Here is a 24,821-nt window from a genome sequence, read left to right as displayed (position 1 = left end):
CAAGGTAGTGAAGCTTTTAGTTTTTTATGTGATGGCTCGGACCCGCAGTGCGCTCCGCGCCTGCTATGTTCCCACATCATGTGATGTACAGCAGCCAAGCGAGGATCAGTATGTGGAATAAAAGGTATTCCTAAAATGGGTTTATAATCCTGCAAGCAGATCGGTTTGTCAATCGTATTGTAATTTAACGTAACAGGTTGACCAAATTAAGGCACTTTCTGGGGTTTTCGTTGTCATTTATGTTCATGATCTCACCTCTTAACTCTTGGCTAACTATGTGAGCTCATGCTAGCTCGATAGTACCAACATTCACCCAGGCTGAAGCTGGGGCGCAGCAGCAGCGGAGCCTCTAGCCGACGGTCATTTCCGACAGCTCCGTATGGATTTGACGTCGGCATACATTGTTGCTTGATGTTTTACAAAAGGTCGATTACCGGTGATTTCGAAGATGGGGGAACCTTGTGACCTTAGGCACTTCGTAAAGTGAGTACCTTGTGAAACGCTGATTTTTTACTAACCGTTATATGTATTGTGGTTTAGCCATCTTACTACACTCAAGTAAGACAAAACATCACTAGCTAGCATGCTAGGAAAGCCGGGTGCAGAGACTCGAGTGTCCTTAAACGGAAACGTATAATCAAACCATTCCTGCTTATTCAATCAATTAGAAAAGTTACGAGCTCCCCACTTGTCGAGAAATGAATTACTTTGACATTACAAATTCGGCAAAGATCAATAGGTGAAACATAAGTTAACAACAGTAATGCTAGCCTAGTGGCTGCTAGTACAGTGCAAGAGTTTGCTAACCTAGCTTGCGTTAGCATATGGTGCTAGTAGAGTTTCTTGGCTAGCTGTCTTCGTTTATAGGAACACATGTTTGTTTACCTCTGCTGCACAAGCTAAAAACCCGCCAGCCGTCACACTGTCTGCATTTCCAAGCATGTAATTGTTTGCCAGTCAACATTAACAACATGAATAATGTATAGCACAACACGAGCTAACGCTATCTTTAAAGATGGCACACGACTGCTCTCTGTTAGTTAGCTAGCTAGCTTACCCAAGTTAGCATAGCTTGTTCTGATATTTTGTATAAACTAGCGTCACAGCTAAGTTCATGTCATCTTACCTGCCTGCTTACTACTTATACATATGATGTAGTATGACTAGTTAGCACATCTTGATAAAATTTCACTTAATGATATGTTTGCTACACATACTCTACTCGTTTTCATAGTGGGTAGAAATATCTTTTTAAAGGCCATGTTTTGGCTGCATCAAATTCTCGCTCGTAGGCCATGCTTTAGTTAGTTTCCTTATTTGCTTCAAACCAGTCCCGTTTGTTTTCACGTGTTCCATCACATAAATCATCATTACACACAGGCTCTGTTTTCTGTAGGTCACTTAATTGTGCTTTACATATCTAATAATGAGATGCATGTTCTCTGCTCGCCCTGCATCCATGTTTTTCACCTATCTTCGACTATTGTAGTACTATTTATAAACCATAGGTGAAAATTTTACTTTTGTTGTTGCTGTGATGCAATTGACGCTACAGCAGTAGAGAGTAACAGCCCACCAAGCTGAGAAAAAGGAAAACTCTTGTCCCATAGGAGACATTCATATTAAAACGTGCAACTGGTCTCTGCCACATTGCAACGATAGATAACAGGAATCTCAGGCAGGGACGCTTGCAGAAGTCGTTAATACTCAACGGTTGAAAGCATGTGACACCACATACTTTTTGACAAGGTGTACATATAGACCGTGTGTTTTGCACAAGTCACATACACTATTAAAGTTAATGTTCTTTATTGGATGACGTCGAAATTATAAAAGTTCCTGACAGAGCTGTAAACTGTTGTGAACAAGCTAGACTAAGTTCATTGCAACCCTATCTTTCTTTTTGTCAGGTGTTTCGTCACTTTGGAGGGCTCATTTCTCTGATTTTGGATTATTCTTGGCCAGCAGCCTCTTCAGGCCTACTAATCCTAGACGAGTTTCTCAATGGACACTCTGCTCAAGTCCGAGATCAGGTATTAGACAGCACAAAATGCAACTCACAGTGTATGTCTTGATCAGAGTAGTTTGATATGCAATTGGAAAACAATTTTAGTATAGTTTTCCAAGTTGTATTTTGTTTTGGATGCAGTCTGTGCAGATATTTCTGGCACGTATTTACTGTTAAAATATTTTGATATCAAGGTCATCCTATGTCCAAGGCCTTGCCATTATTTATACATTGGTAGTTATTTGACAATTAAAACTACAAGACTATCCTCTGCAAAATGTTTTTTTTAAGTTATAGCCTATGTCTGATAACATGTTGTCTTCACATGCTTTTATCCATTTATGTAGTTTTTGTGGACCAGTGAATAGATATGTTCGGTACAGTGTAGCCACATGCAGTATACAGTAGTGGTGGTAGAAATACCTCTACATAAAAGCATGAACAAGATTGCATCAATAGCAGGGTGCAAAATTAAATGTTTTGTCCACCAGCCAAATGGCCAGTGAGTGTTCAAATTTTACCAGCCACTTTATAGATTCTTTCTTTTTTTTATCGGGTAAGTGAAGCAAATCTACCAGCCTCTTGAATATTTTACCAGCATTTGGCAGGTGGATGGTGCTAATTTTGTACCCTGATCATTAGAAGAAAGGAGACATTTTTTTAGAGAAATAATGTCAGATGATATATAAGCTGATACCCAACAACAGGTATCAGTTAATTTACAATGGATAACCACAATGCTTTGCTGCTATTGGATATATTATGTTCAGTCATGCTCAAGATTTGTTTGTTTACTTGACACATGAAACAGTTCTGCATTACAGTTGGAATAGTATTCCTGTTTGTGGTGTAAAATATTTCAACATCAAGTTGAAAAGGTGAAGATCTTGGTCTAGTAAGCCCAATCAATTAATCATTTGACTGTAAGCTGCTTGTTATAGCCCTTTCTATATAACAGAATGTCACTGCAGAAGTGTCACATTTTGAAGGTCACAGAAAATAAAAGGGAAAAAAATGACCCAATTGTTTCTAGCACTCACATTGAGCCTACCCTAATGAAAACACACTTCAGGACAAAGGAGACACAAAACCCCAATCATTCACCTTTGTTACATGTTAAATACTTACATCCCTATGTTTTTTGGCGTGTGCTGTTTTTCTTTTTAAATTGGCAGCACCAGTTGCTATCTTAGCAATGTAGGGACCCTCACAGATTGTGTGTGTGTGTGTGTGTGTGTGTGTGTGTGTGTGTGTGTGTGTGTGTGTGTGTGTGTGTGTGTGTGTGTGTGTGTGTGTGTGTGTGTGTGTGTGTGTGTGTGTGTGTGTGTGTGTGTGTGTGTGTGTGTGTGTGTGTGTGTGTGTGTGTGGCGTGTGCCTGTTTTACTATATTTGTGGGGTCCAAAATCCGGGGACTACAGTATACTTGTGGGGTCTGTGTGTGTGTGTTGGTGATTGGGGGGAGTCAGGGTTAGGAATACAAGAAATTGATTAATTGATAGAACTGTAAGTCACAAAAATGGTTAAACTCATGTTCATCCCATCAACACTGAAGTGATCTTTTTGATGACTGATGGAACACAAAACCTCAATTGCATGGACCTAACAATTGAAATATTAAAGACCAGACTGTCTTTCCTTTCATACAAATACATTTTTTTCATATGGCCTTCACTTTTTAAAATAAAATATAAATACTTATATATATAATTTCCGTTTAGGTATTGTAGCTCTCACAATTCATAGCAGCCATAGTGTATTTGTTTGGTCATACAGTGTTGTATGATATGAAAAGTGAATGATCATTTTTGGTCAGGTACACTTGGCCTCAAGGTTTGGTAGATTAAATATTCAAGAACATCAACACCATGCAGTATTCATGTACTGTTGAGAAGAAATACCCTAATAATAATAAATTATCACTAGGGCTGGGTATTGTTCAAAAATATTTCATACCGATACAGTAACTTCAATAGCTGATCCTAAACAATACTTTTATAAAACAAAAAGAAATTGCAACATTACACATTATGGCACACATCTTTTTATTTTTCAGCTCCTACTACGTGAGCCCAGTCTCTGCAATGTGTAACGTTAGACAGCCAATCACAAACATTATGAGATCTAGGTAGAAGCATGCTGCATGCTTATTGGCTCACTGACGCTGATGAGATTTACTCCTTATGTATTGAAATTGGGTATTGAACGTATTTTTCGATACTCGGTACTTTAGTGGCAATTTCGTCGGTGCCTAAAAAGTATTGAATTCGGTACCAAGCTCTAATTATCATGGAGAATACAGACTTTTATTTTTCACCATCATCAGATAACATGCAATGTTCATGTGAAAAGACCCTGTTATTTTTCTGTTAAAATAAAATAAAAAACATTTTAGATTTTATTTTTATTCAAGTTACTATGGCCACATACTCCCATCTTTAAGCTATTCCAATGGTTTATTCTCCATGTAAAGTTTGGGATAATCCACTATATGTGCAATCAATAGGCATGACAGCCTGAGGAGTACTTCCTGTCTCATTTACCTGCCATTCAAATCCATTAATCCCAGTCACTGTCTGACTGAGCATGTATAGCCTCGACACTATGATATGACTGCCCTGATTTGGCATCGATCCTAGGAGTTTTGTCACATGCCAGCCGTTTCCCCTATTTCCTGTCACTCTCCATAATTTGTAAATGACCAAAGTGGTTTGGATGAAAGTAAAAAATGGATTCTATATATGAGTATTTTCTCTTTGAGACAAATCTCAAGTATGCTTATTCATAGTATGACAGGATTGCACTTCAAGATTTGGGAAAACTGCATAAACTGTGTAAATTGATTTCTGTCTTTCTCTTTTTATGTTCCCTTGACGCACTTATGTAACCACAGAGAGGAAGGGAGTAGTGCCTCGGTAAGTCTTGACTAAACAAAGTTAATGACCTCTGTCTGATTTTAACAATATTAAAAAAAACTCAAATTACAAGTGGTCTCTCTTTTATTGTAGGTGAAGGTGGAGGGCCTATCTAAGGCAGCTCTAATCAAAAGCCTGTCTCCCAGAGTCATGCTATCCAACCATCTTTTGCCTAAAGGGACCAAGATGAAGGTCAACCTAGAGGATCAGGGTCGTCAGAAAGTGTCCTTTAGCTTTGCACAGACCAAGAAGCCCCTGCAGAGTGTGTTCTTCATCCCTGCCAGTCCTGACAAGTCTGTTGCTGAGCCTAACGCTGCCTTGTCACAGTCAACCTCAGACAAAGAAGGGCAGAAAACAGACAGCAAAACTGAGCAAAACCAGACTTCCATGGTGCAAACACCAATGGCAGAGACACCTTCTCAAATACCAGTTTCCTCCGCCATTAAACTGAAAACCGTCTTAGCAAAGATGCATTTCAAGAAGCAAATTCTAAGTGTCTCTGTGACTGATGAGAGACCAACATCTGTTGTGCCAGAGGAGCCGCACTCGCCGGAGTTGCAGGTTCTACAGAAAACAAGTGTAGCTGAATTTCCAACACCCCAGCCTCAGAATGTGGTCAATGTCTGCCCCTCTGATAATGCCCACATTGACGCCCCTGAGACAATGGTAACCCCTAGCCTCAAGAAGCCAACTGCTTCCTCAGGAAAAGATGGAGAGAGTTCCAGCAGTGCTGAGCAGGATAATAAGGTAGACAAAAGGAAAACCAGGTCCCAGTCTGATAGTGCTCCCCCTGGTTCAGAATCTGATGGAGATTTAGGCCAGATATCTTCTAGTCGCAAATCAGTTGACTCCAGAAGTAAAACAAACTCTGACAGCAGAAGCAAAGAGGTAAAAAAGTCTTCCTCTGGTTCCCATGTGGAGGAAAAGGAAAAAAGTTCCTCTAAGCGGTCAGAGAATCAGGAAAGATCTTCCAGTTACTCCAAACCAGACCGTGATTCTAGACACCCATCCTTACGCTCATCTCGCACAGACAAAGATCGCAGAAGGTCCAGGTCTAGATCACGGTCTAGATCAAGAGGGTCTCGAACAAGTTCATCTCACTCCAGATCAGAGAGATCCCGAGGTGACAGAGGATCACGCTCCGAAAGGTCTTACTATCATGATTCTGATCGGAGATCACACCGGAGTTCTCCACGCAGAGAGAGAAGACGTTCTCGCTCTCGCACTGACAGAACTCGGGACAGTTCTGACTCTGAGGATGACCATAGGAAGACAAGGACAAGGACAAGTGACTCCAGTAGATTATCCGCCCATTCAGGTTCACATAAAGAGTCAAAATCATCTTCCTACTCAAAGTCTGAGAAATACTCTAAATCTGCAGATTCGCCTCACTCTTCAGAGATGGATAAAAGAACACAATCTTCAAAGTCTGAAAGAACTTCAAAGCGACTATCAGACTCTGATTCCCAGCGCAAGTGCTCTCCTGATCTGGGCTCAAGTTACCGTAAATCTAGCAGCCATTATAAGTCAGAGACCAACAGCAAATCCTCTTCTTCCAGTATGCATACCCACCCTCAAACGTATGAAAAACGGCAAAAAAGCAGCTCTAGTGACTCTGAGGTAGATCATAAGGGAAAATCGCAGGCCTCTGACAAAAGCTCTGGCTCAGAGGAGAACTGTAAAAACTCTCTAAAGAAAAACAGTAGACCGGACTCGAAGCAGATGACCCCTTCTAGATCTTCTGTGAACACCAGCGGATATGATAGACAATCAAATGACATATTTCACAGCCCTGGCAAAGCACCATCATGTGCAAACACTTCAGAATCGTATTCTCAGAGTGAAAACGAAAAATCAGATTCCCAACAAGGTGGAAATGAACATACAAGTAAGGACTTTAAAGACATGGTATTACACACTGATAAGAGTTTGCAAGAAGAGTCATCCAAGAGGTCAAAGGAAACCAAATCAGATCTTGAAGTTGAGACCTCAGCTATAACCTTGAGTGAAAGCCGAACGCATGTAAATGCCGCCCTGGAAAACTTGACCAACGTGAAGAACAGCCTTTCTTCTAATTATCAACCACACGTGAAATCAAATGCAGATGTCTTAAATTCATGCAGTAGTAATGATAGTATAATGTGCAGCCAGGACAAGAAAGATGTTGACTGTTTACCAGGGCCAAAGTCCTTACTTGATACAACAGATATACCTGTCACCCATGATGTTGAGCAGAACACTAAACCAGAGATTGTTAAAGTTTTGACAGTCGACAAGCGGTCTGATTCATCCTGTCTTGAATTTGAGGATCAGCTGACATATGAACAGCAAAATATGGATACTGTTAAAAAGAGCAGCAGTACTACCAAAAAGTCCCGATGGGATATTGTTGGGCAGGATACCTCAGAGAGTGACAATTCACAGAGGACGCTTTGTGCAGAGAGTAAGCCTACTGTTAAAAAAGTGATCTCTGTCAAAAAAATTGAGTTTTCTAAAGACAATTGCCAACAAGACTCTGACATTAAAGATACTTTACAGCAAGAAACTGAAACACATTCCAAACTGGTGAAGCAGACTGATATCTCTACGCAGGAAGTCGGCTCAGACAGCACATCCATGACCGATAAATACAAAGACCAAAGTGGGCCTTCACAAGCAGGCACCAGCATTGACCACTGTGACTTAAAACTGAGTGTTTCTCAAAAAACCAACACAGATGAGCCTCTGTGCGTAAATGATACATCACAGGTTGACAAAGCTGCAAAGATGCAGAGTTGGAATGGCGATGATCATGAAGAAAAATCCAAGGGCAGCATTAACAAGAGCAAATTGAGTAAGAGAACATTACATCAGGATGCATTAGGAGGACAGAGTGAGGTTAGTGATAGTGACAATTCTGAGTATGACTCTGATTGTGGTGAGGCTATAAAACGATTGCACTCTGTGGTGGTGGTGCCAAAGAATTCTTCCCTAACAATTGATACACAGGACACAGGAGCTTCCCCATGCAGGCTAATGAATAGTTCAAATCTACAGAATGTGAATATCATTGAAGTTCCAAATCAAGTCCCACAACAAAGGCAGGGGAGTCCTTCTGCATTCTTGGAGACCAGTGGTCCCTGTGCTGGTATTAATGATTCATCCCATAGCAGCGTGTTGTGTCAATCCCAGAGTAATATGATCGATAGCACCAGTCACTTGGAGGGTTCCAGCTCCATCAGTGCGCAGCCTTACATGGCTGGTCATATCGGTGCCCATGGAAGTGCCACAGATCCTGCCCACAGCCTTGATAATTTCAGACCGTGTGCGCAAGGGCACAAACCGCATAATGTAAGTAGCAGAGGTGAAATCATGTACTCCCATTACCAACATGATGATTTCTCCAATGCTGACAATATCAATGACAAGAATGGATTCAGCCTGGGTTGGGATTTTTCGCAATTAGAACAACCCAGTAGTACATACCAGCAGCCTGATAGCAGTCACGGGCCACATCTACCAAACACTAAACTGACTGAAACCTCTCCTAAGGAACAGGAGCACAGGCAGAGTAATGCCACCTGGAACCACCAAGCCCCAAACACACAGACTAGCAGACAACCCTACCTTCATGTCCATGAACATTATCAGGATTTTGCAGGAGAAATCCATCCTGACTCCCTAACTAATGACCACGATGACTACAGTGGGAATAAACAATCTGATCTCAGTAAAACAGCTGTTGAATGCAGTGGACCTAACACTCCTGGGTCATCAAGCTTTGTACAAGGGTATGAAATAAGCAGCAACAGCAGGGGCTCTGCTGTGCCTGACCCCCCTAGAGAAGACAGTTTTAGACCCCACAGAGGCCGGGGCCCTCCCAAGAAAAGGCGGCCAGAGATTGAGTCAGATTCAGACAATGAGGCAGAAGCTGGGCCTGCAGGCAAGAGGGAGCGTCAAGGAGATGCTGACGTCTCTAAGGAAACTCCTGTCAAAGCCGTGGTGCAACGTCCATTACTCAATCTGCGAGAATTTCAAGACGCCAATAAATGGAAAGAGTTTGCCAAGTCTAAGAAGATGCCCCCTTACTTTGACCTGATTGAGGAGAATCTGTACCTGACTGAGAGGTAAATTGGTATTTAGACTCAATAGTAAAGACAAAATTATTTTGTTTGTACAAAGAATAACCTCATAATACTTCATTTAAGTCCTTTCAGACTGAAATGTTTTCAAATGTTTTTTTGCAGAAAAAAGAGCAAATCTCACCGAGATATCAAAAGAATGCAATGTGAGTGCCCAGTGCTGCCCAGAGAAGAGCGTGCAAGGGGAGTATTAGCATGCGGGGAAGACTGTTTAAACCGGCTGCTGATGATTGAGTGGTAAGTTGAAGAACACAAGGATTTTTTTAATATTAAACAGGGTTTGCAGGGATCCTAGGTTAGGAAAGCCTGGAAATACAAAAAAAAACGTTTTTGAATTGGTAGTAAAACAATTGTACAATTTGTGTAAAAAGGTATAGACAAATACTGTTCAAATACTTTTATCAGATTTTCAACACTCTAACCAATGTTGCTATAACAATAGGCCATCTAGTAACCTGGTGTACTAAATAAGAGCTGGTTATATGTCAGTACAAATTATGCTTTTTACCATCCAAATTCAGCAAATATAACAACAAAGTTAAGCTCGTAAAACATGGTATTTTGCAATTAAAAATGTGAAGGAGCCTGCCTGTTTACGCACGTATGTCTTGAACTATGATTTTTTTTTTTTCAGCTCCTCACGGTGCCTGAATGGAGCCTACTGCTCTAATCGACGCTTTCAGATGAAACAACATGCAGACTTCGAGGTTATCCTCACAGAAGACAAGGGCTGGGGTCTACGCGCAGCTAGAGACTTAGCTCCGTAAGCCTCTTAAAATCTTTCAATACAACAGGGCTCCAGACCATTTTTTTTTTAAAACAGTGCGAATATATTTTACAGCTCCTCTCTCTGGCTCCCCCATCACTCAATATTTCCCACATTGGGTGTTAGATAGTTAAACACTCCTTTCCATGGAAGTTTGATCACCTTATATATGATTGCTTCAGTGTTAACAAAAAAATAGGTAGGGAGAGCCTGCATGAGGCACAGGCAATAAAACAGTACATTGACAATAATAATACTTTCCATTTACATAAACAAAAATAAGACAGCAGATTGTAGTTTCTGTATTGATTACAAAGGAATTTATCAGTAATACAGTTAAAATGGAGTAAATGTGAAAATTTGTGCTGCAGGTCGATTTTAGGTGTACGCCCCTGAAGTTTCTGCCTGTGCCCCTAAAATCTTCAGTTAGGGGCTACAGTGCTCCTTGTAAAAAAATAAATAAAAAAAAAAAGTTGGTCTGGAGCCCCGTACAACATTTTAAAATGATTTTTTTTAGCATTTATCATTACTCTGTTGTATTATTGTATTATATTTGTATTGCTATCTCAGAAACACTTTTGTACTGGAATACTGCGGCGAGGTATTGGACCACAAGGAGTTCAAAACAAGGGTGAAAGAATATGCTCGCAATAAGAACATCCACTACTACTTCATGTCTCTAAGGAATAACGAGGTAAGTTATGATATGACACATTGCAATTAATGTTAATATTTAAACTGCAGTCTGGTTTAATGATTGAGGTAAAGTGGTCGAATAGTTTACATTGCATTATGTCTCTTCAGATCATTGATGCAACGCTGAAGGGTAATTGCTCTCGGTTTATGAACCATAGCTGTGAGCCCAACTGTGAGACCCAAAAGGTACAGTGGCAACATAAATAATACTCTTTCATGTTTAACTTACTAAAAGCTGACTTACCTGATGATGATTTTTATCCCATTTCAGTGGACTGTCAATGGCCAGCTTAGAGTTGGGTTCTTCACCTCCAAGGTGGTCCCTGCAGGAGCTGAACTGACATTTGATTACCAGTTCCAGAGATATGGGTACTGTTTTTCTGCAGTTATTTCTTTCTCCACACTTGTATTTTGTGCCATCTATTGTGTGTTGCATGTTTACATACATATGTTTATAAAGAGTGGATGATTAACCTTTTAACTGATGGTTTAGCTGTGGTGAGTTCACCTATTTGTTTTATTTGTTTCTACAGCAAAGAAGCACAGAAATGCTTCTGTGGAGCCCCTAGCTGCAGAGGCTTCCTGGGTGGGGAGAACAGAGTTAGTGTTCGGGCAGCTGGAGGGAAGATGAAGAAAGACCGCAGTCGAAAGAGTGCTCTCACCACGGTCAGTTCTTTCAGTTATATAAGAAAGTCTGTCTTGTCCTTGGTTTACATTTGGCTGCCAGTAATGTTAATGTGGTTACACTTCCACATGAGAATCACGGCCACAATAGTTTAATGAATCTGCTTAAAGTGTTATATTTCAATTATTAGGTTATTTAGTTTCAGCCATATTGATGTTAGCACTGTATTGTATGGATACAAGCCAAAAAATTACTCTATAAGCCAATTTCTCCAAGTAAAATGTGTTTATATTTGATGATGACATCACTTTGTCCTTCCTCAGGTTGATGAGGAGCTTGAGGCGTTACTGGAGAATGGAGAAGGCCTGTATGATGAGAAACAGGTGGTGTCTCTCTGCAGACTAATGGTCCGAGTGGAAACCATGGAACAGAAACTCACCTGTCTGAAGCTCATACAAGTATGACCTGAATGGTTGATGCCTTTTTGTTATATTGTTGATATTTGTTGTTACCATTTGCACTACGTAATATGATGATATGTTTGTGTTGCACAGGATACTCAAAATCCATCATGCCTGAAGCAGTTCCTGGACCACCATGGATTGTCTCTGCTGTGGATCTTCATGGTGGAGCTTTCTGAAGCTAAAGGCAACAGTGCCAATAACATCAAACTGCAGTTAGAGGTGACATATGTCATTGACTTTGCATTAAACTTTCATAATGTTGTGACTGAAGTAACAGGGAATATTTCAAATCTCAGAGCCTGCACGGTCCTATAGACAGCCCTTTGCTGTTTGATCGCTGATAACTTATGATTTTGTTTACAGATTATGAAGACCTTGGCTGTGCTGCCTATCTCTACTAAGAACATGTTGGAGGAGAGCAGAGTCCTTACCTTCATCCAGCGATGGGCCCAGACAAAAACTCTTCCTCATCCTGCTGAGATGGATGGCTACTCCAGTGAGAACACCTCCCGTGCTCAAACACCCCTCAACACTCCTGATGGGTCCTCCACCAAACTGGGACCAGAATTGGATAGTGACACCTCCAAACCTGCTGTGTACCGCCGCCTGAAAATCATCAGTGAAAACAGTCTAGACAGCGCTCTCTCGGACGCTAGCAAAGCATCTGATGGGAAGGAGGAAGAGGAGGAGGACGATGATGAGGAAGACGAAGAACCCTCACATGCAGGACTTCCTGATGGCAAACAGTTGAAGGAAGAGCCTGTGTGTGAAGCTGCAGATCCAACGAAAGCAACAATGGAAGAGTCTGTTAAAGAGGAGGGTCAGGTCAAAGGGGAGGAAGAGGAAGAGACTAGGATGAGTTCAAGCAGTCAACACCAACCTCAAACTGAGGAGGTAAAAGAAAAAATGGATTTGGAGAAGGAGATTGAGATGAAAGAGGACACGAGCGAGGGTCATACGGATGAACTTGAGGAGCCAAAAGAGCCTTGTCAAGAACAGGAGAGTGGGGAGGAGCAGACCACTCAGGCAGTGATAGAAAAGGCTGAACTAGAAGGAGACCAGCCCACCGTTCAAGTACTCGAGTCAGAGATTCAGTCCATCCAAACAAATGTTGCTGATCTTCCACCTGAGCCACCTTTAGAAAACATGGAGGTCCAGTCAGAGACACAAGAGGCTGAGAAACCTCCTCCTGGCAGTGAGGCGCCACCTGCTGAATCTACCACTGATGCTGCCCAAAGCTCTGAGACCCCTGAGGCCACTATGCCCTCTGAGGTCATAGTGACACCCGTGGACCCATCAGTGATAGGAACTCCTTCTCAGGATGAAGAGGAAGGTGTCTCAGATGTGGAGAGTGAGAGGAGTCAGGAGCCCCCACTCAATGCTTTGGACATTTGTGGCATGGCTGCCAGGCTTCTGGACAGCTGGAAGGATCTGAAGGTAAGCTCAAACTGATTCGCTTTTAAAAGCAGACGTTGTGAAACATCCATACAAATATAATCTAATATATGTAAAGTTTGCATAGTATTGTATTCTGAAGTTTGAAGTCAAAGTTGTGCTTGTCCTTTCAGGAGGTGTACAGAATACCAAAGAAGAGTCAGGTGGAAAAGGAAGCAAATGGTAAGTTTAGTCCAATGCTGATTTTTTTTTTTTTTAATTTTGGGCCTAGAATTTTTTTCATATGATTTTGGCTAACTAGATTTTCTCACAGATCGCAGCCGAGATCGAGACACCGCTTTGACGCCACGCACAACTTCTGGTAGCCGAGAGCGTGAAAGGGAGCGCGAGAAGGAAAGGGAACGTGACAGAGACCGAGATTATGACAGAGACAGGGATCGAGACTGGGACAGGGAGAGGGAGAGAGACCGTGACAGAGACCGTGACAGAGACCGTGACAGAGACCGCGACAGAGACCGCGAAAGAGACCGCGACAGAGATCGCGACAGAGACCGTGATCGAGTCTCTGACAAAACTCCACAACGCAGCACGGAGAGACGGAGGAGACGCTCCACTTCACCACCCTCCTCTTACGAGAGGAGCAGCCGACGCACTGAGGAACGGTAATAATTCTTGTGATGGGGGGAACAATGTGAAAATTGTATTTCAAGCGTAGTGTTATCTTTGTACAACTGTTTATCATAGTTCATCAACTGTGGTCTTGTTCTCTGGATTTTTTTAAAGGTTTGACTCCTCTAACAGCAGCAAGACAAGGGGAGTTGGTGGAAAGGATCGCAACAAGTTGTCCACAGAGGAGCGACGAAAGCTGTTTGAGCAGGAGGTTGCCCAGCGGGAAGCCCAGAAACAACAACAGCAGCAGCTTCAGCAGCAGCAGCATCAGCAGCAGCAGCAGCAGCAGCTTCAAACTATGGCTTATGACCCTGCTCTGGCCTATGTCTCCAGCCCTGGCTTCATCACCTACCCTCCTGGATATCCCATCCAGACCTTTGTGGATCCCACCAACCCCAATGCAGGCAAAGTACTGCTACCTACCCCTCCGGTTGAGCCCACCCTGAACTATGAAGAGACACCTCCCCTGCGTCTTATCTCAGACCTGGGACTGTCCTCTCCATCCCCCACTTCCCAGGCCACTCCAGTCTCTAATCTTTCTCAGCACATCACCACAACCGACCTCGCCACTGGCAACCCCCAACAGTATGCCCAGCCAACTGTAGCAACTCAGGACACAGGCGTAGCTGTCCTCTCTGTACCCGCCCAGGCGGCCCCTCAGGTACACGGCCAGCAGAGCTACACTACTCTCTGGGATCCCACTACTCAGCAGGCAGTAACTGTGCAGACGCAACCTGGACAGCAGTACGCCACAGCTCCAGCACAGGCTCAGACACAGACAGCCATCTATTACCAGGGTCAACCATGCCAAACCATCTACAGCATCCCCACCGCCTACCCACAGGCCAACACTCCCGTCATACAGGTAGGGTGCTCTTTCCTAGGGCTGATGTCCTCTGGTGATTTTTCTTTACTTAGATTGTCTAATTGCTCTCTAGCGTATACAGTTTCAAATAGCATAGATGCATATATTAGTGCCATTAATGTGGAAAACTTATATTAACGATGTAACAATGAAAACGTTTGTGGTTGGACAAAATATGCTACTGTAATGTTAATATATAAGTTTGCCTAACCAATTTTATGTTTTTCAGCAAAAAAAAATCAACTATAGTTGGAGAAAAGATATGTTCTCTCAGCTCAACAATCATAGCACTCGATTTGTTTGTGCATGCCTCAAACCTTTAATCCATCTTGCGTGTTGATGAACACTCCAAACAATGCAGCACATGCTCAAAACACGGTAACTGATTTTTGATTGTCCATAGTGAGTATGATTTTGTGTTTCATTAGGCGTACACCGAATCAACAGCCAGCTACCTGCATGGCCAGCCTGTGTATCCTGGCCATCAGCAGGGAGTGGTGGTGCAGCAGGGAGGCACAGTCACCACCATTGTCACATCCCAAACTGTCCAACAGGTAATGCTTACACACTCTTTGTCTAAAATGGTGTGTTTTTTGTTTTTTTAACACATTGACTGACTGATATTTCACAACTGTAAATAAAATGGATATTAGTAAAGGAAAGAGATTTTTTTTTTTTAGCAGCATGAGGTCACATTATAGAGTCACTGTTTTGAAGGATGCAACAGTTTATTAGGCAGTTTAAGTCTTTGGGATATTCAGAAATCTGTATTATTCTTTTTGTAATTTTGAGGAAAGCTGTCCCAGTGTAACCACATGGGGGTAGTATACATCTAAATTATGCAGCTCCCAAGAGCTACAGTATGTGGGTGCTGTATGAATGTAAATATGGTGCAAAATGTGAGAGCTTGTAGAATATGATGTGAGAACTTGCAGAACAAAAATTTGAACTTGTATGTTAAAATTTGCACTTGTAAATAATATTCACACACGTGATCTGAAAGAAATACATTTGCAGCTGTCATTGTCTTCATGTAAATAATATCAATCTACACATTTTTGAATATTGTTTCTGTGACTTCACATTCAGAATACAGGTGTGTGAACATTTTCTACGAGTGCAAATTTCAATTTACAAGTTTATTTTTTTTTTTTTACAAGCTCTCGTTTTTTTTTTTTCTTTGTGTGACTTCAAATTCAGATCACGTGTGTAATATTTTTTTGTGCAAAAATTTTAACATACAAGTTAAATTTTTTGTTCTACAACTTCTCACATCATATTCTACAAGCTCTCACATTTTGCACCATATTTACCTTCATAGTAGAGCCCGACCGATAAAGGATTTTTAAGGCTGATATCGATACAAATATTTGGTGATTTAAAAATCTGATATTCCGATATATTGGCCGATATATATATATATATATATTTAAAAAAAAAAAATCCAGAAACTCGTAACAAAACATTAAGCGATTTCCCTAACATTAGTTATTTGTAGTTATTTAGGAGTCCTCACTAAAATAATATGATAATGCAGTTTAAAAATAAACTTGTTTGTTTTATTGTCACAACAGAATGGAGGAACATCAAAATATATTCAAGTTCTGATAAATAAAATGTATAAAAATACAAATTAAGATATGAAACTTAAAGGGTTAAACGTGTTGCCAACAGGGACGTTGTAGAGCGCCCTCTGGTGGACAAACTATGCAACGCCAACACTCATTAACATGGTTGGAGAGTGTTTCGTCCGTTTTTATTTTACTTTTTAAATATTCATTTATCGGCCATTATAAATGCTGATACCGATAGTTTGGAAAATGCCTAATATCGGCCAACAATATCGGCCCGTCAATATATCGATTGGGCTCTACTTCATAGTCCTGTCTCATATAATGAAAAAGTACCTTTTTAACCCTTGTGTTGTCTTCGGGTTTCAAATTTGACCCGTTTTCTAAATGTCTATATCAGAAATATGGGTTTCTTTTTAACAACCTCGTTTTGATTACCAAAAAATAACACAGACGGATGATTCCACACAACGCGCTTCACAATTACAACAGAAGATCGGATCTCTACTTTCATTGAATTTGGGGTGTTTTGTTAAATTTTTTAGCATTTGAAAAAGAAATTGAAATGTTTTGAAACAGTATCCTGACTGACTGACCCTTCTGTGATTGTCCTTCCTTTAATATTAGTCCAAATAATTCATAATTTCAGCTTTTTTAACTCAAGGATTAGGTATAATTTCCTTAATAAATGAGGTTTATTGACCATGAAATCCAAAAAGTGTAAAACTAGTAATGAGTTGGTGTTAGTGGTGTTCATATGTGTTAGTGAAAAAAAGTGTAAAACGGCAAAAACATTGAAAAAAGTGCCTAGAAAAAAGGGAAAAAAGCGTCGACAAGTGCATGGTCCAATGGAAGACAACACAAGGGTTAAGATGTGACTAAAGAGAGAACAAATAAAGGAAAGGGCTCAATGGGCTCCATTTGTAAATGAGAATCTAAATGCAATCATATATGACTTTACAGTTCAAAAATGCAGCTTAAGGCCTGATCAGACAGCGTGGGTTTCAAGAAAGTCTGTGCAGTGTGCCTTGCATTTTGCAACTTGCAAACAAGCACTGTCTGATCGTGGCCTAAATGAATCAGGTTCTTTCTCTTGGCAAATCCAAAAGAGGTAGTTCAAAGTGAAGCTACATGGATTTGCTGCTAATACTTATTTTCCATTTCTTCTCATCTCCAGGAAATGATTGTACCCAACAATGTGATAGACCTGCCTCCTCCCTCTCCCCCCAAACCCAAAACTATCGTCCTACCTCCCAACTGGAAAGTGGCCCGGGACCCAGAAGGCAAGATCTACTACTACCATATTGTCACAAGGTTGGTATTGCTGTGTGTTTTTTGAAGTCAGTAGCTATGTTTCCATCGACCTGTTTTTATCCGAATTAAGTGATATCGAATGAAAAATGCCTTATGGAAACAGTAAAATCCGACTGAATTTCATGAATATCGACTCAAATGAAATACGTTCGGTCTCATCGGATTTTCTCTTGATCGATATACGGCTTATGCGATAAACGCTGATGGAAACATTATTTGCCGAATAAATAATGAATTGCGATTAAGTTTTAGGTCATTTTATGGTTGCAACCCGCAATAAAACGAAGAAGAAGTTTCAGTTCATTTCCGCCCACTATTTCCGCTCTGTTTGCAAAACAAAAACAGATGTAAGTGGACAAACGAGGAGACAAGATACTTTTTTAATTTAATTTACCAGAAAAATATAACTGCTATTTTAGATAGCAAAAATCTAAGAAACGCCATCATTTATCAGGAGCTCACGAAGGAAATGACCAACAGTTACGACAGGGACATTAAACGCTTAACTTGAAAAAGCTTAACGTGGTTTAATGTATCTAAACAACGATGATCATCACCAGATTTATCATGGTTATATCTTGTCATGAACACTTAAGCCTGTCAAAAAAACTATATCGAAATCCAACGATTATAGAAGTTATCTCACGTTAATATTTTCTTCATCAGTGGCCGTATTAATATTATTAATATGGAAAAAAAGCGAACGTGGTTTAATGTACCTAAACAATGATCAATCATCACCAAATTTCTCTCTCATATTACCCATCATAACCAGGGAAAAGTGTCAAATAATCTAACCCAAAGTCCAATTATTATGGACATTATCTGACATAAAGCGTTTCTGCTTCAGGGCAGCAGAGCGGCTGGGGGTTGACTCTCCACGGTTCTCATTGGCTTTATAAGTCCTAATGTGAAAAAGCTTAACATGGTTTAATGTATCTAAACAACGATCAATTATCAGTTTAGATATTAAACCATGTTAAGCTTTTTCACGTTAAGCGTTTTAGAATGTCCCTTACGACAAGCCGTGGGACGTCCTGCGGAGTAAATGGAAGGCGCTCAAACAGCGATACACGGCTCAAAAAAGAGAGTTGTCTCGCAGCGGTGCCGGAGGGAAAATATAAGGCAAGTTCCACCTTTTTGATGAGCTGGATCATATCCTCAGCCAAAGGTCCATCGGAGCTTAGGCTATCTTGGCTTCTAATATTAGCAACTACTTTTGTCTAGCAAAACTTTGTTCGCAAAAGTTCGCCTGAATCTTGTGCGATTCAGTTCAAAAATGAATGGAAACTCCATAAAATGTCCCAAATCAATTCGATATACCAATTTTATCGCAAAACAGCATGTGACGTCATTACGCACAGGTTTTTATTCGCTTTAAAGCTGTTGGATGGAAACACACTTTCACCAGCTTTATTCGCATGAGTTTTTTTACCGAACTTCAGATAATTCGATTGACAAGTGGATGGAAACTTAGCTAGTGTTGTGCCTCTAGAACCCCCTGCACTGCATTGTATTTCTATGTGAAATCGCTTCCCTCTGCATGATAGGCAAACACAGTGGGACCCTCCAACCTGGGATGGATGTAGTGACAACACTAGTGTGGACCATGAATCTGAGATGGACCTTGGAACACCCACCTATGATGAGAATCCTTCCAAGGTGAGCTTTTACCAGTGATTGTTTTCAAAGTGTGCTATGAAATGTAAACGTGTGTAGCAGTCGTGCGCTAGACTTTTGTGTTTTTTAGATAGTAGCTTCCTAGTGAACAGGATGATAGTAGTTGACAATGAGGAAGAATCCTCTTTCACTTTTTCATTTGGTTTCCATAAAGTGTGTGCTTGAATGCAGAACATGATTATAGTGTTTGTTCCTGGAAGTAATTGAAGATGTGCACTAGTGATTACTTTCAGCTGTGTCTCAATGAGGGGAAAAAAGAAAAAACCTCAGCACGACACTCTATTCAGTGAGGGTTTTGTTCTCGCCGATGACTCCTCTTCGCAAAATGGCTTCATCAGACATGGAGACAAGGATTTAAAGAGAGATTCCACTCACCCACCCCATGCTTAGCTGTCTGTCCCTTAGGGGGAGGGATGGCTCAGCTCATCTCTTCTTCCTCTGCCTCGTTTGTTTTCCCTCTTCATTTTTATCCTGACTTTGAGTATAATAGAACACATCATTCATTTATTGGCGGTTTTATTGTGTTATAGTTTAAGTATATAAGTGTCTCTTTATATAAAAAAAAAAAAAACTGAGATGGAATGAACGTTTCCCACAAAGAACAGCTACAAGGTCATGGAACATTTCCCAGCATGTATTTAGACAGTGGTGGCCTCGTTAGACACTTGTATCAGTCACATACTCTGGGTTTCTGATTACCTGGTCAATCTCTGTTTGTGAGCCTGTGTTTGTTTGGATCTAGATATCCTGCTTTGTGTCAAGTAGCTGGTGAGCAAGTGCTGTTTAATGCCCCCACCCCCCTGATCTTGAAAGCTACTATTTTTCAGCCAGTTGCCATGTTTGAATTAGCTGATGCACAGGTACGGCATCACTTGAGTGAGAAAAGTCCTCTGCTGGGTCATGTCAGTATGACATGGTATTACTGTCTTCCACTATAGCTAGGAAAAGTCTTAGGGCGTTTTCACACATGAAAGTCCGGACCAAGGTTCATGTTTTTGTTACATTGTATACATTTGATCCGGTAAGTTTTGGTTTCACACTGCAGTTATGCAAGCACACTAAAGATCTATACGTGACAAAACTACATCCTGCCATCATCACATATGTGAGCTGCGTCTCCAGATACTTATAATTGATTGGTTTGTTGACGGGCTTCCCCGTCCTCTCGTATCCTTTCTCTGTGTCGGAGTTTTTTCAACTGACTGCTGCTCTCCCCTACTGCCGCGGCTCTTTTTGTTTTGTTGTGATATTGAGAAGCGAGACACGGGAACTTTCTTTCTGGAGCATTTATTCAGAGACAAACAGAAACCTACACTGTACATGTACTACCACTTAACAAATAAACTGCTGATGTATTCTCTGCTCTGTTAGCCGACCGCTGTCTGCTCTGAACGCATTCACCGTCATGGACCTTTTTCACAGCAGACATTTTGACTTCTCATAGTAGGAAGAGCACAGCTGAAATTGATAACCTTACCGATGGCTCAATTCCATCAAGTGTCCCAGTAAACTGTTTCAGTGAGTCAGCATGAACAATACCAGGGCCTCTCCTAAGTGGAATGCAGCCATCATTAATGGTTTTGAATACACTTGTGCTTTTCCTACTATAACATGTCAACATGTCTGCCGTGAAAAAGGTCTATTCTCTCTCTCACTAAGCACCGAGCTATTCCTTAAAGGAGCTTCCCCGGTCTTGTAACACAAGGAGAGCCTGCCAGAGCTTCTTATTTGGTCCAAAAGTCCGAACCATCCAAAAAATGCTTTCGCACTATAAACGAACATTTGGTCCGGACCGAGACCACCTCTTTTTATCGGACCAAAATTTGGTCTTTTGATCCGGACCATGGTCCGGGGGAGGTTTCACACTTGTAATTTTCGTTTGGATCGAACTAAAAAGTCCGAAAGTCCGGACCAAATAAGGTATGTGTGAAAACGCCCTTACAAACCGATGAAAGAATGTCAATGTGGGCAGTTATATTCTTTGTAGGGTGTCAAACGAGGCAACATTTAGGGTACAGTTACTCTTCCACTATATTGAGTAAAAGAGGCTTCATAATGCGCTACAGAAGTGATCAATGTGCCATTGCAGCCAGGTATCCTCCAGTAATAGCTTTTAATTCAGGCTTATGATTGGCCAACATGGCATTTTGGTTAGTTATATCGCCACCTGTTGGTTTGGCGTGACAGTGCTTCAGTTGTGTTTTTGTGCTTCATTTTGACAGATTTCTTTTAAACCGTGCTTGTGTGTGGGATTTTTTTTTTTTAAAACCTTGTTTTTCAAAAATACCTTTGTATGTGTGGACTTTTACTTAGACTTGACAGGCCAAGGGTTTAATGTGAGACATTTGTTTGCAAACAAGTATTTTAATCATCTCATCCATCTCTTCTATTGTGTATTTACAGTTCTCCACAAAGACAGCTGAAGCAGACACTTCCAGTGAGCTGGCTAAAAAGAGTAAAGAGACATTTCGCAAAGAGGTGAGCCAGAGTCTCTGTAAACAATGTTTGCCGCAATGTTATTTAACTCCAGATGTTTTAATGTTCCAAAACTCTTCTAGACACATATACAAGTTTTCATTTGTTTAACATATTATTCTATTGTTTTTTAACCATTATTTTTCTATATGTGTGTTTATTTTACTCAGATGTCCCAGTTCATAGTGCAGTGTTTAAATCCTTTTCGGAAGCCAGACTGCAAACTTGGACGTATCAGCAACACAGAAGATTTCAAACACCTGGCTAGAAAGGTAAGATTAAACAATAAGATGTTCACACATGCTGTTAGAAGCGGTAAACCTCTCCTTGGCCTCTACGTGGTCAGAGCACAAAGAAAGTATTGGTCAGCTTTTAACTTAAAAGGCAAAGTTTCCTCCAAACCATAACTACATAACTGAGCTCCCACAAATTCTTTTTCTAGCCAAATGTTTGTGTATTGTGCCTCTGGAAGAGACGAAGAACACATTGTACATGTAAACTATTATCTCCCTCTCTTTTGTTTTATCCATTCCTTTCTAAAAGCTCTTTTCAACCAGTGTTTTCTTCAAAGGGCTGCATTCTGTGTTTTTTTTTTCTTTTTTTTTTTCTTTTTCATGGTTCCCGGTGGGTCCGTGCATTGTGTACGTAGGGAGTGGTTTGCACTGAGTGCCACTCGAACATACCATGACTCTGAGGACATGGGCATAATAAACAGAAAGACGAGTTGGGCTTCACTCATTTAGAGATTGCGTTTGTCTCAAATTGTAAAGGGGCGAAGTCACTAAAAGAGAATTAACCATCCAACCACTCTACCGCAAATTACATTGTAATTACATGATTTACTGTAGTCTGGTGACAAGAGGCATGTCTAACTCTTTCCTCATCTCTGCCCATTCTTCTAGCTAACTCATGGAGTTATGAATAAGGAGTTGAAAGCTTGCACTAATCCAGAGGACCTTGAGTGTAACGAGAATGTGAAGCACAAGACGAAGGAGTACATCAAGAAGTACATGCAGAGATTTGGAACCGTGTACAGGCCCAAGGAGGACACAGAGGTGTGCTAGCTTAGAGGCCACAGATGTTACACTTGTCCTGCGCAAACACAGGAGAAGCACAGCTTTGCCTTTCCACTCACTCCTTGTACGCATGTACGTACTGGCCAGCCTGAGCGGCGTAGTAGTTTCTTACACGTATTTATGACTAAAAATTGGACTGCTGCCCAAGAAGCTCTCCAGGCCACGTGGATCACAGAGGAGCTCCGTTGATACTGACGGAGATTCGAGTGTCGCTGAACGACCCGAAAACTCCAGGTGCAGTGTTCTCGAAGGATGACACTGCGGGGTACTACAGAGACTAATGTTTTCACTGACTGTCTGTTTGATTTTAAGCAATTTTTTTTTTTTTTTTCATTTGTGGCTCTTAAATGTTCCCGAGATGATCACCTCAATTCCACTTTTTAAACTCTTCTAGCCCTGAATGTGGATTACTCTACAGAATCAGATTTGGTATCATATTTATCAGAGTTGCTTTGTTACTTTTCACTGTTAAAAATGGATCAATGACAAAACAGTCCAGTGCTTTTTCCCTCCCACTTCCTTTTTCTTGTGCACGCTTCAACCCCCAGCCACTGACTGTATCTGGTGCTGCTTTTAACTGGGCGGTGGAGGTCCAAGCTTCCACTCCTCAAACCCTGCCTTCTTAACCACAAGACTTTGGAGCCTCTGTTGTTTTATGAATGCATGATGTAGGCTGAGGTCAGAGTGGTATCCTTATGGAAATTCCTATGTTTTCCATGTCTCCTGTGTCAAGTAATATGCCCTCACTGGAATGAGCTTTTACTTACAGTACACTTTAGGGATCAGTCAATAACCAGCAGGTTGGCTAGGTGATCAATATGTCTTTTATGAATTGATGTATAATACCGGGAGCAGGGTTTGAATGCTATGCTATGATGTGCTGTTTAGCCATTTCCTGTCCAACCCCTCTCCCAACTCGTTCTGCCCTGTTTCCTCTACTTACAGGAATAATGCGGAAAGTGAAGGTTGTAGCATTGCAGTTTTAACAGTTTCTAAACATCTTGTGTGTTCTGGTTCTTTCTATCTGGTCCTAGTTAGACGACACTTTGATAGGTCTTGCTCCACACACTGTCGCTCATTAATTTCAGAGATTTTTACGGTTGTCAAGGTTAGTTTCATAAGCATTAGGTCACTGATTTCTTGCAGCCTATTAAATTGCATTAAACAAAGTTCCAACACATGTACATTGCTTTATATGTGAATATATTGAATACTAGTTTTGGGAATGTTTAAATAAGCAGACACTTTGTAAAAGGACTATCATTTCATGATTGAAAGTGTAAATAAAGTGTAAAATTACCAAAGCTGTATGCAGGAGAGTGGGGTCAGGGAGCCCATCCTCACCAGCTCAGCCCTCCTGATGCAGTTCCCACATCAGTCTGTCAAACTTAGGACCCCGCTGACTCACATCCTTTTATTTTATTTCAGTGGTGGGGGAGATTCTTCCTTTTTTTTTTGTTGTTTATTATTTTTCTATGTACAAAGTATGTTTCACCCTACTCTACTGTAAGTATTGTGTAAGCACATTGTCATACTGAGTGTACAAACATTTTAAAAGATAATAAACCTTTTTGTAAAATGATATCCATTTCCCTGCTTTGCAGTTGGATTGGGTTCACTTGGGTCTCAGTTAAATAGACTGGAACCGATCTAAGCAAATGTGTGTGACCTCTTGACATGATTGACTGCTGAGTGCACACCCAATCCCATTTTAGATTGGCTCCCTCTTCTAATATGGGGTGCACATGGCATGAATGCCAGTACAGCGCATACGCACAGTGTTGAGCCAGATGTTTGGCCCCAGTAAAGGACATCAAAGTGATCGACTGCTTTCATTCGAGACATTTAGTGTGCTCTAAATATGGAGACCTGTGACGAGTGGAGAGAGGCACTGCTGTGCTTCTCCTCTCTCTTTGGTCCCAACCCCCTCCCAGTGTATGCACATTCCGCAGCCCCATGCCTGTGTGCTCCAGACCACAGTTAAGCAGTCCCGTCTGGAGTTTGTGACGGCATGTAACGCAGCCCTAGGCCGTGTAAGATGCCTGCTCCCACTTAGAACTGAATGCAAAGAGATCATTAACAGATTTGAGTGCAGAGCAGAGGGGGAGCAGGAATCAGATTGCGCCTCAGAGAGAAACCTTCCAGAATATTTTGAATAAAGCTTTTATTTTCATTTCACCCTCA

General features: G+C 41.1%; 1 protein-coding gene across 2 annotated transcripts; it reads left to right on the top strand.

Annotated features, from left to right (window-relative positions):
* Positions 1–82: 82 nt before the first annotated feature.
* On the top strand, positions 83–24,784 carry setd2 (SET domain containing 2, histone lysine methyltransferase). 2 transcript variants are annotated; one of them, XM_039806947.1, is made up of 22 exons: positions 83–483; positions 1,911–2,033; positions 4,899–4,920; positions 5,014–9,026; positions 9,147–9,278; positions 9,676–9,804; positions 10,378–10,501; positions 10,612–10,689; positions 10,775–10,872; positions 11,037–11,169; positions 11,452–11,586; positions 11,683–11,811; positions 11,956–13,029; positions 13,161–13,209; positions 13,301–13,649; positions 13,771–14,521; positions 14,950–15,075; positions 17,270–17,406; positions 18,957–19,068; positions 21,490–21,564; positions 21,732–21,833; positions 22,464–24,784. In XM_039806947.1, the coding sequence occupies exons 2-22, from the start codon at positions 2,005–2,007 to the stop codon at positions 22,623–22,625; spliced, it is 7,959 nt and encodes a 2,652-aa protein (XP_039662881.1). In that variant the 5' UTR covers positions 83–483; positions 1,911–2,004; the 3' UTR covers positions 22,626–24,784. The 2 variants fall into 2 exon arrangements, with proteins under 2 accessions (XP_039662881.1, XP_039662879.1); XM_039806945.1 differs by lacking the exon at positions 1,911–2,033.
* Positions 24,785–24,821: the final 37 nt, after the last annotated feature.

Source organism: Perca fluviatilis, chromosome 7 (assembly GCF_010015445.1).
Source record: "Perca fluviatilis chromosome 7, GENO_Pfluv_1.0, whole genome shotgun sequence".
In the NCBI taxonomy this organism is placed as follows: Eukaryota; Metazoa; Chordata; class Actinopteri; order Perciformes; family Percidae; genus Perca; species Perca fluviatilis.
Note: the sequence above shows the minus strand (reverse complement) of the source record. Positions and strands in the feature narration are given on the sequence as shown.